General features: G+C 38.3%; 1 protein-coding gene across 23 annotated transcripts in view; it reads left to right on the top strand.

The window, feature by feature from the left end:
• Nucleotides 1-19,776, top strand: part of PARD3 (par-3 family cell polarity regulator) — a 798,768-nt gene that overhangs the window by 401,249 nt on the left and 377,743 nt on the right. For 22 of the 23 annotated variants that reach the window (XM_070429321.1, XM_070429362.1, XM_070429354.1 and 19 more), the window contains 2 exons: nucleotides 5,095-5,183; nucleotides 7,461-7,544. In XM_070429321.1, the coding sequence (XP_070285422.1) occupies nucleotides 5,095-5,183; nucleotides 7,461-7,544 (173 nt within the window). The remainder of the gene's footprint in view (nucleotides 1-5,094; nucleotides 5,184-7,460; nucleotides 7,545-19,776) is intronic. The other variant, XM_070429295.1, reaches the window with a different exon arrangement.

Raw genomic sequence — 19,776 nt, 5'->3', positions numbered from 1 at the left:
TGTGCGCCCCCTGGTGGTCAGCACACGTCATAGCAACCGGTTGTTCAGTTGTTCCGCCATTTGGTCTATTTGCATATTAGCCTTTTATTTTGTAGGATGTTGCTACTCTAGTGGAATATAATGACTATGAAGTAAAATTATGTTATGCAATTACTGATTTTATTTCTTTGAAGGATGCTGTAGAGTTCTAACTGAAAGATAATTTTCTTTTTGATATAGGAGGGATGGTTCTTTTATCTAATAAAATTTAATATTATTGTTAGTTCCTAACAATGAAGACATTATCTTACGGCATTTCTTAATGATATTCCTAGGTTTATTTAGTTCATTATTAATCATATAAATGCTGCCATATGGCAGTGCGTAGCAAACAGCTTTGGAAGATAGGCAGTGTCTCCCTCCATAGCAATGAGCAGGCATCCTATATAATAAAGAGGTAATATGCAAATTGACTGTCACAACCTCGCACAAGATGGTTGCCCCCATGTGGTCACAAGATGGCCACCACAAGATGGCTGGCAGGGGAGGGCAGTTGGGGGCGACCAGACCAGCAGGGGAGGGCAGTTAGGGGCGACGAGGCCTGCAGGGGAGGGCAGTTAGGGGCAAAATCAGGCCGGCAGGGGAGGGCAGTTGAGGGCAAAATCAGGCTGACAGGGGAGGGCAGTTGGGGGCAATCGGGTCGGCAGGGGAGCAGTCAGGTGTCGATCATGCTGGCACGGGAGTGGTTAGGGAGTGATCATGCTGGCAGGCAGGCAGGCAAGCAGTTGGAAGCCAGCAGTCCCGGATTGTGAGAGGGATGTCTGACTACCGGTTTAGGCCCGATCCCACAGGGATCAGATCGGGCCTAAACCCGTAGCCGGACATCCCCCGAGGGGTCCCAGATTGGAGAGGATGCAGGCTGGGCTGAGGGACAACCCCCACCCCACCCTCACCCCAGTGCATGAATTTTGTGCACCGGGCCTCTAGTGCTTAATGAGTGTATAAGAGATTCTCATTCCATAAGCTCATTTTCTTCTATGTGTGCCAGTGTCCCCTGGCCCTCTTCACATCACCTTGTGAAAATTTTAGATTGAAGAACCAGTGCATAAAAGGATGATACTCTGACTAATGCTATTGCTGTAATAAGCAGTTCTTTGTCTCAAACAAGGAGTCTTGTTTCTTAAGCTAGCACACATGGAACCATGGCAAGCTAATTTAGGACTTTTCAAGTTGGGTGAGATCCTAGACCAGGGATGAGCAAACTTTTTGACTCGAGGGCCACAATGGGTTCTTAAACTGGACCGGAGGGCCGGAAAAAAAGCATGGATGGAGTGTTTGTGTGAACTAATATAAATTCAAAGTAAACATCATTACATAAAAGGGTACGGTCTTTTTTTATTTTAGTTTTATTCATTTCAAACGGGCCGGATTCGGCCCGCGGGCTGTAGTTTGCCCACGGCTGTCCTAGACTCTTTTCAGCCCTTGACATCTGTTTTCTGTTTGAAAATTTCTTCAACCAGTCACCCATAGTGTTTTCCCCCTCCTGCCATTTACTTGATTGTATACAGTACTTGTTTGCTTATATTTTTTAATATGTTTTTTTATTCTAAAGGCTTTTTAAAAAAATATATTTTTATTGATTTCAGAGAAGAAGGGAGAGGGAGAGAGAGATAGAAACATCAATGCTAAGAGAGAATTATTGATCGGCTGCCTCCTATACTCCCCTACTGGGAATCAAGCCCGCAACCCAGGCATGTGCCCTTGACCAGAATTGAACTTGGCACCCTTCAGTCCCTAGGCCAATGCTTTATCCACTGAGCCAAACCAGCCAGGGCATTTTATAATGAAATTACTTTGTGTGCAGTAAAGCACAACAAATATCAGGTTTTATGCAAGTTTCTAGAATATACATGCTACATGATGTATTTGAGTAGGTAATATGTTTAATATTAAATTGTATTGCAAGGCACAGGGTATGAATGGATGAATATGTATTCTTAAAATATCTTGGAGTTGTGTAAAGTTACTACAAAATATTTATTGAGGTATATTTTATATGTCATCTATTTTTCTTTTCAATAATAGTTAACATTTATTAGGCAATTACTATGTGTCAGGCACCATCTTATTCCTCCCAATTGTCCTATGAAGAAGATTTTTTTTTCCTATTTTACAGAAGAAGGAGGGATAGAAATATAAAGGGCTGTATAACTTGCCTAAGGATATAAAATTGACATATGGTAGAGATGGCATTGAAACCCAGGTCTGTTTAATTCTCTAATCTGAGTTCTTAACCACTACAGCCTCCTATGAATTGGAGAAAAGAGAAAGAATTTAAAAGTATATTGACTATATCAACTCACCTGGAGATTTTTTTAAACATTGTGTACTTTGCATTAATACTATGGCCCTTCACTATTAATTTGACATAAATAACACCAATATTCATTTACAGTAGTCTCCTTTACCCATGGTTTTGCTTTCTATGGTTTCACTTACCCACTGTCAATAGCAGTCCAAAAATATTAAATGGAAAACTCTATAAATAAACAATTTATAAGTTTTAAGTTGTGGGTCTTCACATTTTGTCCCCCTTGGGACATGACTCACTCCTTTGTCCAGTGTCTCTAGGCTGTATACTCACCCTGCCCATTAGGCACTTTTCAGATCCCTCATGTGAGGGGGAAGGGTGTCCACAGTCACATAAATCTTATTACAGTATATTTTAATTATTTTTGTCAATTTACTGTACTGTATAACTTAACTTTTATCATAGATATGTATTTATAGGCAAATAACATAGTATATATAGCGTTTGGAACTTTCCGTGGTTTCAGTCACCCACTGAGGGTCTTGGAATGTACCCCCTTCAGATCAGGGAGGACTACTGGACTGCTTATAATGGAATTCAGTGTATAACTCTTGTTAAAATTGACTATGTTCAGTCACTGCTTTTTAAAAGTATAAAACAAAAACTAAAGCAATATAGGAGCTAACATTTCCACATCCAGAAATTGGGAAATTCTAAGTTGTGGCTCCCACCATAATTGCAGCCCAGCCTCGGGTCAGTGAGTATTGCAATCTAAACTGAACATCATATGCAGCTTCATGAAATAATATTCTACTCACTCTTGGAGGCCTGATAATGGCCACTGTGAGAACAATGAGTGTGTAGACTATCAGTAACTGTTTACCACTTTCGTTTGGGGCATTTCTTTTATATGACTGCTTTTCATAGTGCAACGTAGGTGTTTCAGTTGCTCATATATTGTGGTATTTCAGTGGTGCTTAAGTTATTCATAAATACTGAAACAAAGTGTCTTTAAATTGTAAGATTATCTTTATGTTTTTAATCTGATTTAGTCACTTTGCTCTCCTCCCCTATTTTCAATCCCAAAGGAAAAGCATACTTTTGGGAATTGTTTATTTCAAAGTGTGGTTCTTAGGCAAGTTCAAGATGTTGGTTAACTTTGAAATGTAAGCTGGTGCTGAAAAGAGGTAAATGACTAAGAACTGCATATTGGAGCCTCTAAAAGCACAGGATCATATCTTGAAGTAGCTTGGCTTTATGCAGTGACCTACCAGTGAGGCTATGTGGGCCCATCTACAACTCAGAAAAATTTGATTCTCAGAGGAAATGTCATTTGGACATTATCAACTGCTTTACTTTGCCTTAATATTGCTTCAATAATCTGTAATATTGTTTGACACTGTGAATTGAACATATAAGCTTTGCTTATCATTTTGTTGATTGATGTCTCTGTTGACAGCATACACATTTCTATTATGAGTCTCTCAAATACATGTTTAAACATATAAAATTTTTGCTAATGATGGAATCTCACATAGGTGGTTGTATAAGTTCACGTATAAAATTACTGTTATCTAATTTCTATAGTTGAAAGGATAAACTTCACAGGTTATTTGTATACATTAATTATATACATAAACTTCCAAGAAATACCAGTCGATTAAGTAAATTGTATTTAGGTGTGGTTTTGTTTCTATTAGCAAAGTATTTACAGAGTATCTAGTAGGTGCCCAAAACACTGTGGTCCAACGTAAAGCCCACAAGAGCCTCTTAGCCACAGTGTTTGGAACTCTGAGTCTTTCCTAAATATTCTAATTTGGTTAAGAAGACCACTGATGTCAGTCAGGCATGTTTATCATTATTCAAATGATCCTGAGAAGGCGGCTTAACTGTTAGTGAACTCCCTAGTGAAAAAACAATGACCACGATTATATAAAAAAAAGGTATAGTCTTGGGTGACGTTTTATTTGTTTTTATAAACCATCACATTTATTCCACATGGCACCTTTTGGAGTATCAGCATCTTACCCAATCCCAATTTGTACAACATGTTGGAACATAATTTTTACAGGATACTGCCTTCGTAAAAGTAAGGATACCAAGGTGAGTGTTGATTATGTTGCTCTGTGTGCTTTACCTTTTACTTGGTCCTTCATTAACAGAAGTAAGCAGAAGTGATTCTTTAAAACTAAGATCTTAATGCCTTTTCAGGTAACTCTAGTCAGTTGGCTCAGTAATTTTAAATGATATTTCATAGGATGAAGGATTTGAGTCAAGTATTGTACTTACTGCATACTCATTTTGCCAAGCTGTGTTAGTGGAATTTAGGGACTGATAAATATGACTTTGAAAATTTTGGTAGTCATTAAGGATTATAATGGTCTCAACTATTTAGTAAGAATTTTAAACATACATACTCAGTGTCATGTACATATATTTATTAATATATTGATATATTAATATACTATAACATTGTAGTAACATGTAATTACTTCCTAAAATATACACCAAAAAGTGACGTAAAAATGATAAAGTTAACATTAAATAGAACTTCTAATGTTTTCTTATTGCATTGGTATCTTTTTCATCTCCTGGGAAATGCTAAATCAGTTGACTATTGCTTTGAAATGCAACTTTTCATAAATACATACCCATCTTATTATTAAAAGTCATCTTCATTAGAGAAAATATCTAATTATAATATGATCATAATGCCTGCCAGACTCCACTTTTATCCAGCTTTCTTTCACATTTTAGAAATAGATCTAACACAGAGTGTGCTTCTCTTTGTGTCATGTTTTTAGGATGAGGATGGGACAGAAGACAATAGTCGTGTTGAACCTGTTGGACATGCTGACAGTGGTTTGGAGAACATTCCCAACTTTTCTCTGGAGTAAGTTACTGATGGTTTTAATTAAATATGTAATATACCTGCAGCATCACTGATAGTAGAAAGTGTTCCAAAAACATATGGCATGTGTAGGATGTTTGTGCTGAGTTAAAAACATGCCTTGCATTAGTTTGTTTTCCAAAGAGCATCTTTCATCGATTGTGTTATTATCTAATGTAAAAAGAATAGCATGGAAATTCACATGTCTCTGTCCTGAGTTTTATGCCTTAGCAAATACTATTAAGTTATAATATAAAATAGTGTTTGATTAAAAATGTTTGCTTAGTTTACAGCACTTCAACTGTTAATTTTGATTGCTTTGTATGTCAGTATTTTGGTCATTTGTTGTGCAACTTAGCTAAATTAAAAAAAATTATAAACATACTTTAACTGAAAAACTATTTGAATCATATAGGCATTAGCTATTTTAGCATATATATTTTGATTTGAAAAAATAGAATCTCTCAAAGGCATTTGAAAAATTATAGGTCATAGGTTAAGGACCTGAACATGATTTTTAGTATGAACGGACAGAGTAAAATTTTCTTATATTATTATCACAACTGTACAATTATCTTAAATATTGGCATGTTTAAATGGAAGGGGTTATCAGGGAGGTCAGTCATTTTGAATTTTTTTCTTTGACTATCGGTAAAAGTTAGGGGATCTAGACATTAACATTTGAACTCTTTCTTCTTTGGGTCTTCCAAGAGAAGTTTCTAAGAACTTCCTCAGTGAGATTAGGCACTAGAATCAGATTATGTTTGGATATAGAGAAACCAGCACTAAGTATTTTCTTTTAAGAAATACTTGCCATGTCATAGTTCTTTTTAGAGAAAACGTAGAATAGCGATAATTATTAGAGTAACTACACTATTTTTAGTGGACAAACCAATCATTAAAAAATGTGTAAATTGTAAATAGTATCTAAAATAGGATGTTATAAAATTCTATGAAAATATTTTTTGAAATAAAAATCCATTTAGTGTTACTTTAATATGGCTAATTTTTTTTTATTTTGTCCTAATTAGTATATGTGATTAAATCTATGCACATATTTTCAATTTTGTTTTCACTCAATATTCCTATCTTTATTTTTCTTTAGCCTTTGTCTTATATAACCAGAACATACATAGTACATAGGATGACCTCAGGCTTTTATTTAGGAAGTTTAAGAATTTGCATTTTCCATTATATACATAAGAACTATATTGTGATCTTTCTCAAATCCATTGATAATCATTTACGGTTGTTGGTGTTACTTAAACTAGATATTTAATTAAAATACTATTTCCAAATATTGCTTATTAGATAAGTACTGCTTAGATTTCTGTGCAGTACCTTCCCCCCCCACCCAACACACACACACACACACACACACACACACACACACACACACACAAACACACGACAAAATCTACAAAGAAAGTGAAATCTCATTTAAATGGTTTGGAAAGTTTACATTCTCTAAATTATACCAGCTTGCATTAAACTTGGGCTTATTATATTAATAGTAAATTACTTTATATAATAGAAGTAACTTCATATACTAGAAGTTACTTTATATAAATAGCTTCATTACTTTAATGTTCATTTGCAAACACTTTTATGAAAATGATTTGTTTTTTATTGGAAATCTATTGGCTTTGAAAAAGGAGTTTCATAACCTGCACTTGCAGTGGTTTAAGAAATGGCTACTTAAACTGTTATGGAATGGTGGGAAGTCAGGATTGCTGGATTACATCTGGACTGTCACCAGTCCACAGGAGTAAAAACTTTATTGGATTATTGGAAGGGTCAATGATGTGACATATTTACGAGCTCTTTGTAAATTATAAAGTGCTCTGTAGCTTGGAACACCTTTATTCAGTTAATCTTCATTGCCCTTGAAGTAGATATTGGGATGGAAAATTTTCATTGGAAATCTAGAGATTTGACTTGAAAATGCGTACTTATATTACACAGAAAAGTATGGTCCCAGAGAAATGGTTCTGTGTCATTTTTAATGTAGTTATTTCTGATGATTGTTCTCCTTCCATGCCGTCAGACTAGTGTTCGGGTATGTAGTGTTTAATGTTGCCTTCATCACCATGCTATATTCCAGAATGTGTATGTACATGCTTGTGTGCTTGGTGAGATTGTTTTTGTTGTTGTTCTCTTTTGTTGTTTATTGTGTGTCTGTGTTATTGTCTGTGGTTTTTTTTTTGTTTTGTTTTGTTGTTTCGGTTTGGTTTGTTTACAGTCCATGTTCATGCTCCCTCATTCATCATTGTCTCACAGTGATATGGTAAAGCTCGTACACGTCCCCAACGATGGAGGGCCTCTGGGAATCCATGTAGTGCCTTTCAGTGCTCGAGGCGGCAGGTAATGTATCTTGGAGGTTTTTAATTGAATCATAATGTGGAGTGTTTTATCTTCATTTATGCTCAGATATAGAGTGGTGTTGATTTAGCATATGCTTAATGGAAATATTTTCATTTGTGGCAACTGCCACTTAATTCATATGTATATATCATAATCACAGAAGGCACTTAAGCTGATGAAGAAATCAAGCATTCAAATTATCCTAATAAATTTATTGTTCATTACATCTGTACCGGCATTTTACTTTGCTATAAATCAATGATAGACTTTAGTGTCAGAACTCCAGATGAATTTGCAAAGTTGAGGGCAAGAGCTTATTGTTTATGTTTATTTAGTTCCTTAATTTTGTAAGATTTTTATGATTATGTTTGGTATTTTAAAAAGTAAGACAAGCTATAGCTTACTTCCTACTCTGTGGCCTATGGTTCCTTCCCTTCAATATTTGCACATTCAGATGTGAAAATTTAATATTGTTTGTTAATATGACTTCATCCTTTTATAGATCATATATCCTTAAAAACTTAAAATGTTATATGAGTTTCTCTCATTCTGCTGCTTTTTTCTGTGAAAGAATTATTTTGTTTTAATATACTCAAATACATATTATGAATTGATTTTGCAGCTAGTGGTTGATGGGCTTCTGCTATGGACAGGCAAAGTGCGTCAGGTCCTTCCCAGGGACACTAACCATACACATTTAACTTGTGGGAGTTTTACCACATTCTCATTTATTTACCCACCTAATGATCACGTGGTGAAGTATTTATTTTATATAGTAGTGGTGCCACTCACTATTATTCCTAGTGACCCACCAGCAATATTTTTTTCCAATATATTTTTATTTATTTCAGAGATAAAGGGAGAGGGAGAAAGAGATAGAAATATCAATAATGAGAGAATCTTTGATTGGCTGCCTTCTGCAGGCCTCCTATTAGGGATCGAGGCCACATCCTAGGCCAGTGATGGCGAACCTATGACACGTGTGTCAGAGGTGACATGCAAACTCATTTTTTTGGTTGATTTTTCTTTGTTAAATGGCATTTACATATATAAAATAATTATCAAAAATATACATCTTTGTTTTACTATGGTTGCAAATATCAAAAAATTTCTATATGTGACACGGCACCAGAGTTAAGTTAGGGTTTTTCAAAATGCTGACACGCCGAGCTCAAAAGGTTCGACATCACTGTCCTAGGCATGTGCCCCAACCTGGACCTCCTGTTTCATAGGGCGATGCCCAACCACTGAAGAATATAGGCTGGGCTATTTTAACTTTGTTTATACTGTGAGAAGGGAAAGCTGAAAAGTTGCCTTAGACCAGTGACTGAGGACTTAGAACATGGTTTAAACTCTGGCTAAGGAATTACAAGCATCGTGTGTTGTAAAAAACAGATGTAATTTCAATACAAGCCTGTGATGGGTATTTGAACAATTGTACTACATTCCTGTTGTATCTTCCTAACTGTGGCAAGTCCAGATTTCATCTCTTTAGGGAATGTCTGGATGCTGAAACTTTAATTTACCCGGAGCTCAAGTCCAGAGTCTGAGGCTTGAATGTTAGTGTTTTATAACAAGCTGTGAAATTCATCTTGAATTTGGGGGTGGTGTTATATTCACAGAGTTGTAACTGCTTTCACTTTTTTCCTCCTCTTCTCTTTTACCTTTTAAATGTGGGAGAAGCATTGATATTTCTTCAAAGAACTTTCAGTTAAACAAGCTTTGTTGTTTTCAAAATGGCTCATGTTTTTGTTTTCCTTTAAAATATATCATTTTAAATGATCTCAGAGTTAAATCATTTTTTCACTTATATCATAACTAGGAAAATAATATAAAATGTATGGCTTATAGTGTTATGCCCAGATTTCAAAATCCCCAAAGACCGACCACCAGGGAGCCGAGTCCGATGCAAAAGCAAAGAGTCATTTATTCAAACTAGCTAGTTTGGTCCCTCTGCCTCCCTCACTGACACAGTGGAGTGACAGGAAGCAAGAGAGCCCAGAGTCTTGGGAGAACAAAGAATTTATAGGGCTTGGGTCAGGGGGTGGGGGCTCACTCGGACCACTGATTTGGCCGATTCCGGTTGGCTGAGTGAGGGCCGGGGGTTAATGACGCAAGGGCAGGGTGCAGCTAGGGTCTGGTTACACAAAGACAGGAGGTGGCTAGCATACTCTTGGCCTTGGGCTAGTTTCCTTGCGTTCCTATTGGCTGAGATAAGGGCTGGCTGAGCAACTGATACATTCTATGGCTTTTGCTTGAAGAGGAGTTAGGAACAGGGTTATCAGCCCTGTTCTGTCCTTTCAATAGCTTCCTAATACTAATGTGTCTTTAACCACCTGTGGAATATAACTTACTACAAAGGAGACTTAATTGTTTATGTACCAGCTTTGAACCAGTATCTCAATGACACACATGTTATTTTCTGTCATCATATATTTCCTATGTCAGTGTGAAAGGATATTAGGATAAAATAAATTGATGAAAAGCCTAAAGCAAAGGGGAAAAAGAGAAAACTAAACATACTCCAGATTAATTCAATGGAAGGCATTTCACAGAATCTACTACAGTTACTGGTTACCATGGTGTTTAGTTTTGATATATAGAATGCATTTAAGTATACAAGTATCCCTTTGCAGAACTAGAAATTATTTTTCAGCCACATCATTTTTAAAACCTGTTAATTTGACAATCAGTGAAGAAAATCTCCTGCAGCTGAAACCGGTTTGGCTCAGTGGATAGAGCGTCGGCCTGCGGACTGAAAGGTCCCAGGTTCGATTCCAGTCAAGGGCACGTACCTGGGTTGCGGGCACATCCCCAGTAGGAGATGTGCGGGAGGCAGCTAATCGATGTTTCTCTCTCATCGATGTTTCTAACTCTCTATCTCTCTCCCTTCCTCTCTGTAAAAAAATCAATAAAATATATTTTAAAAAAAAAAAGAAAAAGAAAATCTCCTGCAGCTTTCCTATATAAGGGACAAAGGGATTAATAAAATCAAACTCTTTACAAACCCTATAGGCATTACTGGTTTTCGTATTGGGAAACAGAACAGAACTAGTGTTTTTTTTCCAAAGCCTGTGTTGTATTTTTAAGCTTCCTCTTCGACCTAGTAATGGCCGCATAGAGGTAGGCTGACAATGGGGGTGAAAGCACAGGCAGGGTACTCAGAAACACCCATCTTCCTTGTTCTCAGAAATGTTTACCAGTGGGTTCTTCTCATTCAGTTACATACCTTACCAAGCATTTAGCCTGTGGTAATTCCTTTTTTAAGTGATAGTAAACAAAGATGAACAGGACTAAGTCTTTCTCTTTTAAATTATCTCAAAGGTTAAATCTTTTTCTCACTTATTTTTAGTCATGGTGGAGTGATAACTAAGAAATCACAGAATTATAATAGAAATTACAGATACATGTTGATATAGTTATATAATAGCTACTCTGTGAGCTGATAAAGTATTGTCTAAGTTAGGTAATTGAAACTGGCTTGTGGGAAAAGATGATTTTAAATGTGATGATTGCTTATAAAGGGAACTTCATCATCTCCATGGTGGCTATAAGGGCAAATTAGGCAATTCAGTATAGGAGAAAGGAAGAAATTGAGTGGAACTTGTGAAGAAATTGCTCATTATCTAGTGTGTATGCAAAACTGCATATTCATAGGATGTAAGGTGAAATTTCCAAGAATAACTTCCCTTTTACGAAATTCCAATTCTACTTGGGCCATCTCAGTTTTGGTGACAAAACTAATTGAATAACACCAAGTAATTATAGGAATACAGCAGGTCCTTATATAACACTAGAGGCCCAGTGCACGAGATTCGTGCACTCAGGGAAGGGGGTGTCCCTCAGCCCGACCTGCGCCTACTCTCAGTCTGGGAGCCCTCGGGGGATGTCCCTTTATGGCTTAGGCCTGATCCCCGTGGGGAGTGGGCCTAAGCTGTCAGTCGGACATCCTTAGTGCTGTCTCGAAGGTGGGAGAGGCTCCCGCCACTGCCGCTGCGCTCACCAGCCATGAGTTCGGCTTCTGGGCTTCTGGCTGAGTGGCACTCCCCCTGTGGGAGCACACTGACCACTAGGGGGCAGCTCCTGCATTGAGTGTCTGCCCCCTGGTGGTCAGTGCGGGTCATACTGACCAGTTGTTCTGCTGTTTGGTCGATTTGCATATTACCCTTTTATTATATAGGATAGTTTTGTTCAACCTTGTTTTGTTATAATGTTGATGAGATGTGGTGGGAACTTAACTCATATTTAGCAATTAGCCTGTGGTAAATGTGTTGTTTTTATCACATTTCCAATAACTTATCAATGATGTTAAGTGAAGTCTTACTATACCTGGTTTTGTTGCACTTCACTTTATTGAGTTTTGCAACTATTACATTCCTTAAAATTTAAGGTAGACCCTTCACCCATAAATAATTAATGACTCACTGAGGAATGAGGTGAATGTTAGCATTTTTAGCAATAAAAAGTATTTTGAATTAAGGTATGTACATTTTTCTTGTTGTTGTTAATCCTAAGGATATGTTGTTAACCTGAGGATATTTTTCCATTGATTTTTTTTAATTTTTATTTTTTTTAGAGAAAGTGGGAGGGGGAAATACAGAGAGAGAGAGAGAAACCTCCATGTGAAAGAGATACATAAATTGGTTGTCTCCTGCACATGCCCTGACCAGGGCTGGTGATTGAGCCCGCAACTGAGGTTTATGCTCTTGACTGGAATAGAATCTGGGACCCTTTGGTTTGAGGGCCGAATGCTCTGTCCACTGAGCCAAACTGGTTAGGGCAAATTATGTACATTTTAAGACATAAATGCTATTGCATATATGCTAGATTATAATACAGTGTAAACACTTTCATATGCATTTGGAAACCAAAAAATTTATGTGACTCACTTTATATTGTGATATTTGCTTTATTGCTTCGGTTGTAACTGACCCTACAGTATCTCTGAGGTCTGTACTTAGTTTTATAAAAGTGACACATATGTCAGTGTTGCTTTCTGGTTTAGATTTCAAAGTCAATGAGTCTAAGGAACAATACAGATTGGAATTATGTATCCAAAAAAACCCACAACACAATGCAGAACAACTCATATCCTATATAATAAAGAAGTAATATGCAAATTGACCATCACACCCTTGCACAAGATGGCCGCTCCCATGTGGTCACAAGTTGGCCGGTAGGGGAGGGCAGTTGTGGGTGATCAGGCCAGCAGGGGAAGGAGGGCAGTTGGGGGCGACCAGGCCAGCAGGGGAGGGCAGTTGGGGGCAATCGGGCCTGCAGGGGTGCAGTCAGTCGTCAATCAGGCTGGCAGGGGAGTGGTTAGGGGTGATCAGGCTGGCAGGGGAGTGGTTAGGGTGTGATCAGGCTGGCAGGAAGGTGAGTGGTTGGGAGCCAGCAGTCCTGGATTTTGAGAGGGTTGTATGACTGCCGCCTAAACCGGCAGTTGGACATTTCCTGAGGGGTCCCAGATTGGAGAGGGTGCTGACTGGGCTGAGGGACATTCCCCTTTCCCCGCCCCCCAGTGCACAAATTTTGTGTGCTGGGCCTCTAGTAAAATATAATTAGGAAAATAGGAAAAATGTGAAGTCAGTGTTAGAGAAAATTTTAAATCCACTTAGGTATAATTATGGCCTGAGGTATAATGAAGTCGTTTTGTTTTGTTTTTAATAAAGATCTCACTGGGCCTATTTTAAAAGGCTGTTTTGTAGAGTAGGTTGGGTGTTGGTCTTTGAATGGGGCACCAATGACAATTGGCATGTAGTTGCTCATCCTTAAACCACTGCTTATTTCCAGAAATGGAGACAAATACAGGGTGTTCCCTCAAAAATATATATGCACTTTGAATGATTATAAAGTCAGTGTTTATTAACATACAGTTCATTTTCAAAATTTAGAAGAATCTATGCCTGATTTCAAACTGATAACTGTTCTGGTCCAGGCACTGCTGATAACTCGAAGCAATGAAATTACAGACATCAGGAACCATTTTGTTCAGTATATGTGTGCCCTCAATTCGTCCACTGTTGCAGGTTTTGTACCTTAAACTTTTTTTATGTATCCCCATAAAAATAGTCTAGTGGCACTTTGGGATAAATTTTCTTTGTTCAAAGCTTAGTCTGGCTACACCCATTATTTCAAATCAGTTAAACCTCAAAAGGAGTGAAAATTAAGTAACTTATGAACTGTTAAAGTATGTATACATGTTTGGGGGATACCCTATAGATGCATAGAAAAGGCAGCCTTATCTTCCCCTTGATGCTGTTTCTCTTTAGTCATCATCTTTTATGTTACTCGAAAATTGTTAATTGATCTGCAAGCAGAACTATTAATTTTTATCACCTAGAAATCACTTTTCACTTCATACATATAATTTCAATTCATCCTTATTTAACTGTCAAATATAACTTCCTTATTTAAATCACAATTATTACTACTTTCAGAAAGAAAAAAATTATTTCCTATGGCACATACCTGGTTTGCTATTTGGATCTTCAGCCTGGTAGGGCACATTCTGGAAGCAATCGATGTGTTGTTTTCACATCAATGTCTGTCTGTCTGTCTGTCTGTCTCTCCCCCCCCCACCCCCCCTCACTACTTCTCTCCCTCCCCTTCCCTCTCTCTCTCACTCTCCCTTTCTCCTCCCTCCCTTCCACTCTCTCTAAATGGAGCCAGGCTGGTGTGGTTCCGTGGTTGAGTGTGGATCTATGAACCAAGAGGTCATGGTTTGATTCCCAGTCAGGGCACATGACCAGGTTGTGGTCTCCATCCCCAAAAGGGGTTGAGTACAAGACAGCCCATTAATGATTCTCTCTCATCATTGATGTTTCTATCTCTCTCTCCTTCCATTCCTCCCTGAAATCAATAAAAAATATATTTAAAAAATAAAGCTCAATGGAAAAAATATCATCCAGTAAGGATTAACCAAAAAAAGGAAAAGAAAAAAAAAATGTTAGAGTTAAAATAAAAGAGACCTCTTCGGAAAATATGTATTTATTTTGTCACATTAATATAGAAAATCATTGAAATATAAAGCTTGTTTTTTGCATCAGATGCACATACTGATTAATTTTACTCTCAAATAAAAACCAAAGTTTCATAAAGTATTTAACTAGCCTATCTTCAAAAGTAGTTAGCAACTATCTTTTGAAGGTCTTGAAAATTCCGTACCATTTTCTTAATTATTTAGTCAATATCTGAGCTTGGCTTTCCCTTCTAAGATTAACATGGTCATAATTATTCTTACTTATAACTCTTAGCTCATCTAACCTATACTTTATTAGTTACAGCACATCAAAAACAGAATGTTCATTTTCTTTTCAGAATTTCTAGTTAGAAATGTATTATTTCTTTGTGTCAATTAGTTCTGACTTGAACAGATGCTAAGTTTCTATGTTATTGTTAGAACAGTCCACAGTTTGAGGCCAGGGATAGCTTTGAATGGAGCCTGGCTCTCTCGTTTTAGTAAGTGTGGCCTGGGCAAGTTAATTTCACTTATCCCTACTCTTCACACCTGAGGGATGAAATAGATACTCCTATGACTTTGTATGGTTTAAATAAGAAAGGACTTATAATTATACATTAAAATACATTTTATGTGGTACTTGGCATTGGCCATTAATGAGAATGAAATTTTCGTGTGCCCACCACCCAATGTCAAATCTTCTTGCATCACCATACATTTGACACACATATATATATATATATATGTGTATATATATCATATATTCTATGATACATTATCTGTATACTTGAAATCTATGTGATCTTATTCCAGTAACCATTGTCCGCCCAGTAAATGTAGTTTATAAATAAAAAAGAATGATTTTTATCTTCCTGTATGTGCATTAAAACTCCCTCCTTATTGCTTTGTGTTCTTGTTTTCTAGGTAAGTGCTGATTAGTGTATATAATAATAGAAAATAATCACTTTTCTATCATGAATCTAATATGAGGTTTTACTGTTATATCATAAATTTGAGGATATCAATACATACTTATCCTATATAATAAAGGGGTAATATGCAAATCGACCGAACAGCGGAATGACTGGTCGTAATGTCCCACACTGACCACCAGGGGGCAGACTCTCAACACAGGAGCTGCCCCCTGGTGGTCAGTGTGCTCCCACAGGAGGAGCACTGGTCAACCAGAAGCTGGGCTCATGGCTGGCGAGCGCAGCGGTGGTGCGGGAGCCTCTCCTGCCTTTGAAACAGCGCTTAAGGATGTCTGACTGTGAGAGGGCCCAGGCCAGGCTGAGGCCCGCCCCCCTCACTGGGGCCTCTAGTTGTGTTAATAAAAAATATAGCCAATTTGGATTTTATGCTACTACCTCAGGTGTTAAAGAAAGCTTTATTTGAAGTTTTTATGTTTCAGTTCACTATAGAGTTTTAAAATGGAATATTACCTTTAAAAGAAAAAAAAATATGCTCTTGAACTTGAATACTCAATTTTAATTTATTTACTTTAGTAAAAACCAATTTAACTTGACTGTACCTGTTGATTTTTGTCTGAAAGTTTTTAATTGTACATTTTCAGCTGCAGACTTGTTTGTTCCAATAAAGGACATTGTAAATGCATTTGTTTTTGAGAGAAAAGTTGTATTTTACATTTAGATAAATCTTATTTCTTAAATGTAGTAGTATGATGCCTTGTCATTTCTGCCTTAATCTGAAGAAATTCTCTATTTTTACTTACTCTTTTTTGTATCTATTTAATCTCATCTATTAAAAATTTTAAATCAAGATACTCCTTTAACTTGGGATTCCTTTAAATTTTTGTTTGTTTGTGTAGGCTAAGACAGTGGCTGTGGTTCTCAGTGATCCACTGTAGTTAATTGCCAGCCCCTCCTGTTTCTCATTCAGTGAGGTGAGAGGATCAGTTGATTGGATCCATTGTATCCATTCCTACTCTGACTTCACTAAAGTTGTGGTGTTTATACCGTGTCAGTTTTTATTAAGATGAATTGTGATAATTTTCACACAGCTGGGTGACAGTTGTGAGAATTTGCATTATCAAAACAAAACTCAGACTTGCTCAGCAATTTAGATGTCAATAAAACATTCCTTATTTATTTTCAGTTTTATCATTGGGCTTCTCTTGCAGCCCTGGTTTCATTTGGAAGGTTGTCCGGAAAGATGTCTGGAAGGACATCCGGTCTAATTAGCATATTACGCTTTTGTTATTATAGACAAATACAGACTCCCACATGGGGAGGAGGAAAGAGTCCCACTGAGTTCCTTTTCCCCAGTTTATAAAGGCTGCAGTTTTTGTGCCTCAATACCCCCTCTGATTGGCCACTATTCGCCTTTGACTTGGTCAATATAGCAACTCCTGATCTCAAAGGTCAAATCTCACATAGGTAAGGCCCTCCTTTATTTTGTAAATATAGACCTTTGACAACTCCTAGTTCCCTTGTCTTATGGAAATGTAACTTCTGCTTTTCCTTTATCTTATGGAAATGTAACTTTTTGCAGCTCCTTAACCTGTGCTTTTTCTATGGACCCTTTTAATTTTTAAAAATTCCCTAAACCTGCCTATTTCACCCCTAAAAATTTCTATTTCAGTCCCCCCTTCAATTAGGAAGCTCCAGCTACCGTTGGAGACAGGGGATGTCGGGTCTTTCTGGCTGCTTCCTGTTGGCAAAGGTGTCGTAGTTTGGGGTTGGCAGTCAGGGTCCCATTGTAAGTGGGCGGTGTAAGGGTCCATGGACAATGCATGTAGTGGCCTTTTTTGGCAGTTCCATGCGGAGGACCATTTTAGCTTTAGGGCTTCTAAATATGAGGATATGAAAGATAAACAGGTAAAGGTTAAAGATGAGTAATAAAAAACAGCATGAACAAGAGTCTGAGAAGGGGAGCTAGCTAATAGGGATGGCATCATACCTTTAATTAGTACCTGGACTTCTGGGGAAAGGGATTGTGAGGCCTTGCCTTTCACTAAGCTGCTTGCAGCAAGAAGTGTTACCCATAGCACAGACTCTGCTCTGTTCAGCTAACCAAGGGCTTCTCTGTGAGTAAGGACCATGTGTGTTAGAGACTATAGACTTCTGCCGAACCAGTTTGGCTCAGTGGATAGAGCGTCGGCCTGCGGACTCAAGGGTCCCAGGTTCGATTCCGGGCAGGGGCATGTGCCTTGGTTGTGGGCACATCCCCACTCGGGGGCGTGCAGGAGGCAGCTGATCGATGTTTCTCTCTCATCGATGTTTCTGGCTCTCTATCCCTCTCCCTTCTTCTCTGTAAAAAATCAATAAAATATATTTTTTTAAAAAAAGAAAGAAACTATAGACTTCTGGATGTCCTTAAAATTCTGGTCAGTATTCTCAGAAATTTGAGAAGTGGTCCTGATTGGTTGGTGGTAGTGGTAGCATATGTTGTCCTATAGACTAAGATTTAGTACATTTTATTCTAGGGATATGGGAGATAAATATCCAATTGAGATTATTTGACCCTGAATTTGGCTGCTTATAACATACTTAGTAGTTAGGGATTTGGGAAGCCAGAATGGCTGAAAAATTTGCTATGTCAGGGATACAAAAAGGAGCTATAAGTAGGAACATCTTATGGGGTTTCTAGGTCCCAGCAAGGGCAGAAAAGGTCTTCTCCAGGTACCAGCTGAGGGTTTAGGTGATACTTAAAAAAAAAGACAGAATAAGAACTATTAAAAAGATGAAAAGACTGATTTATCTAGAAATATCAGAGTATGTTACTTATCTGGTACTCATTAACTCTTTAGGATCCCATCAAAAGAGAAGTTTCTGGTCCTAGAGGCTCACACAAATAGAAATCTGGTGATTCAGTTGATGACAGTACAGTTTCGTCCTCCTCCTGTGCTGGCATTCAAGGCTCACTTGAAGCAGATGGATTTAGGAGTTGAGGCTGCTGACCTGTTGGGAGACTTAAAACTGGGGCCTGTAAAAGGAGCCTTTTGAGTTGTTTTAAGACATGCCTAAATAAATGAGGGCTATTCCCAAAAATCCTTAGGCAGTACTGACCATGTTAGCTGATGGCTTTGATTATTAGGAATCTTCTAAAGCAGTGGTTCTCAACCTTCCTAATGCTGTGACCCTTTAATATAGTTTCTCATGTTGTGGTGACCCCCAATTTCATTGTTACAAATTGAACATGATTAAAGCATAGTGATTAATCACAAAAACAATATGTAATTATATATGTGTTTTCTGATGGTCTTAGGCGACCCCTGTGAAAGGGTCGTTCGACCCCCAAAGGGGTCGCGGCCCACAGGTTGAGAACCGCTGTTCTAAAGTCAAATAGGGACTGTGAGTTAGGATGTAGGGGTACATACAGAAAAAGGCATCCTTGAGATCTAGTACTGTAAACCACTTTGTGTCCTCCGGAATCTGGGCAAGTAAAGTGTAAGGGTTAGGGACAATTGGGTGGAAAGGAATCACTGCCTTATTTACTAGTTATAAGTCCTGAACTAGTCTTCCTCCTCTATTAGGCTCTTATACCCCTAAGATGGGGGTATTGTAAGGACTACAACAGGTTTCAATAAACCTTGGGCTTCTGAAATAGATGGACTATTAGAATATTGAGTCCTTCTCGAGCCTCAGGGTTGAGAGGATACTGTCTCTGATGTGGACGTGAGGCTTTCTGCAGGATCAGGAAGGCACGGGAAAGAGGCAACTCGCTCCAGCTGCACCCTGAAGGCTGAGAAAAATATTTCTTTATTGGCTTTCCAGACATGTCTGTAATGACTACAGCCTCTGATGATTTACTGAGGGTTTGGGAGGAGTACAGAGAAGGGGCTCCAATGTCAGGGAGGAAATTAGTTTCCTTGCCCCTCACTATCAGGCTTACCCAGGGCTCCTGGGTGGAGGTGGCAGTCCTCTGAGGAGCCGGGTTGGGGGACCCTCAGCCCCATCAGTCCTGTGGGGCCAACTGGGTCGCCAGCCCCACCCCAAGGGACCTCAGTCTCTGGGGGCAGTCCCATTCCCAGTGGTTTCCTTGACAGGACAGGGCTTTGGGGGTTTACCACACCCTTTGGGGCAGCTTGGGCGTATATATCCGACCTGGCCACATTTGTAGCAGGTAAGCTGGACTGACTGTTCGCCTGGGGCTCCTACTCCCAAAGCACAGACCAAGAGCCTTGGTTTTGGCCTGGCTTCTCCTCTTTCTCCTTTTTCCTTATCCTGGTCTCTGTTGTGGAACACAGAGGTTGTAACTTTCAGGAGATTCTCTAAATTAGTCTTGGGACCAATAGCCAATTCTTGCAAC

The sequence above is a fragment of the Myotis yumanensis genome, unplaced genomic scaffold (assembly GCF_028538775.1).
Source record: "Myotis yumanensis isolate MYYU_CA2020_CCGP unplaced genomic scaffold, mMyoYum1.0.hap1 SCAF_1, whole genome shotgun sequence".
Taxonomy (NCBI): domain Eukaryota; kingdom Metazoa; phylum Chordata; class Mammalia; order Chiroptera; family Vespertilionidae; genus Myotis; species Myotis yumanensis.
Note: the sequence above shows the minus strand (reverse complement) of the source record. Positions and strands in the feature narration are given on the sequence as shown.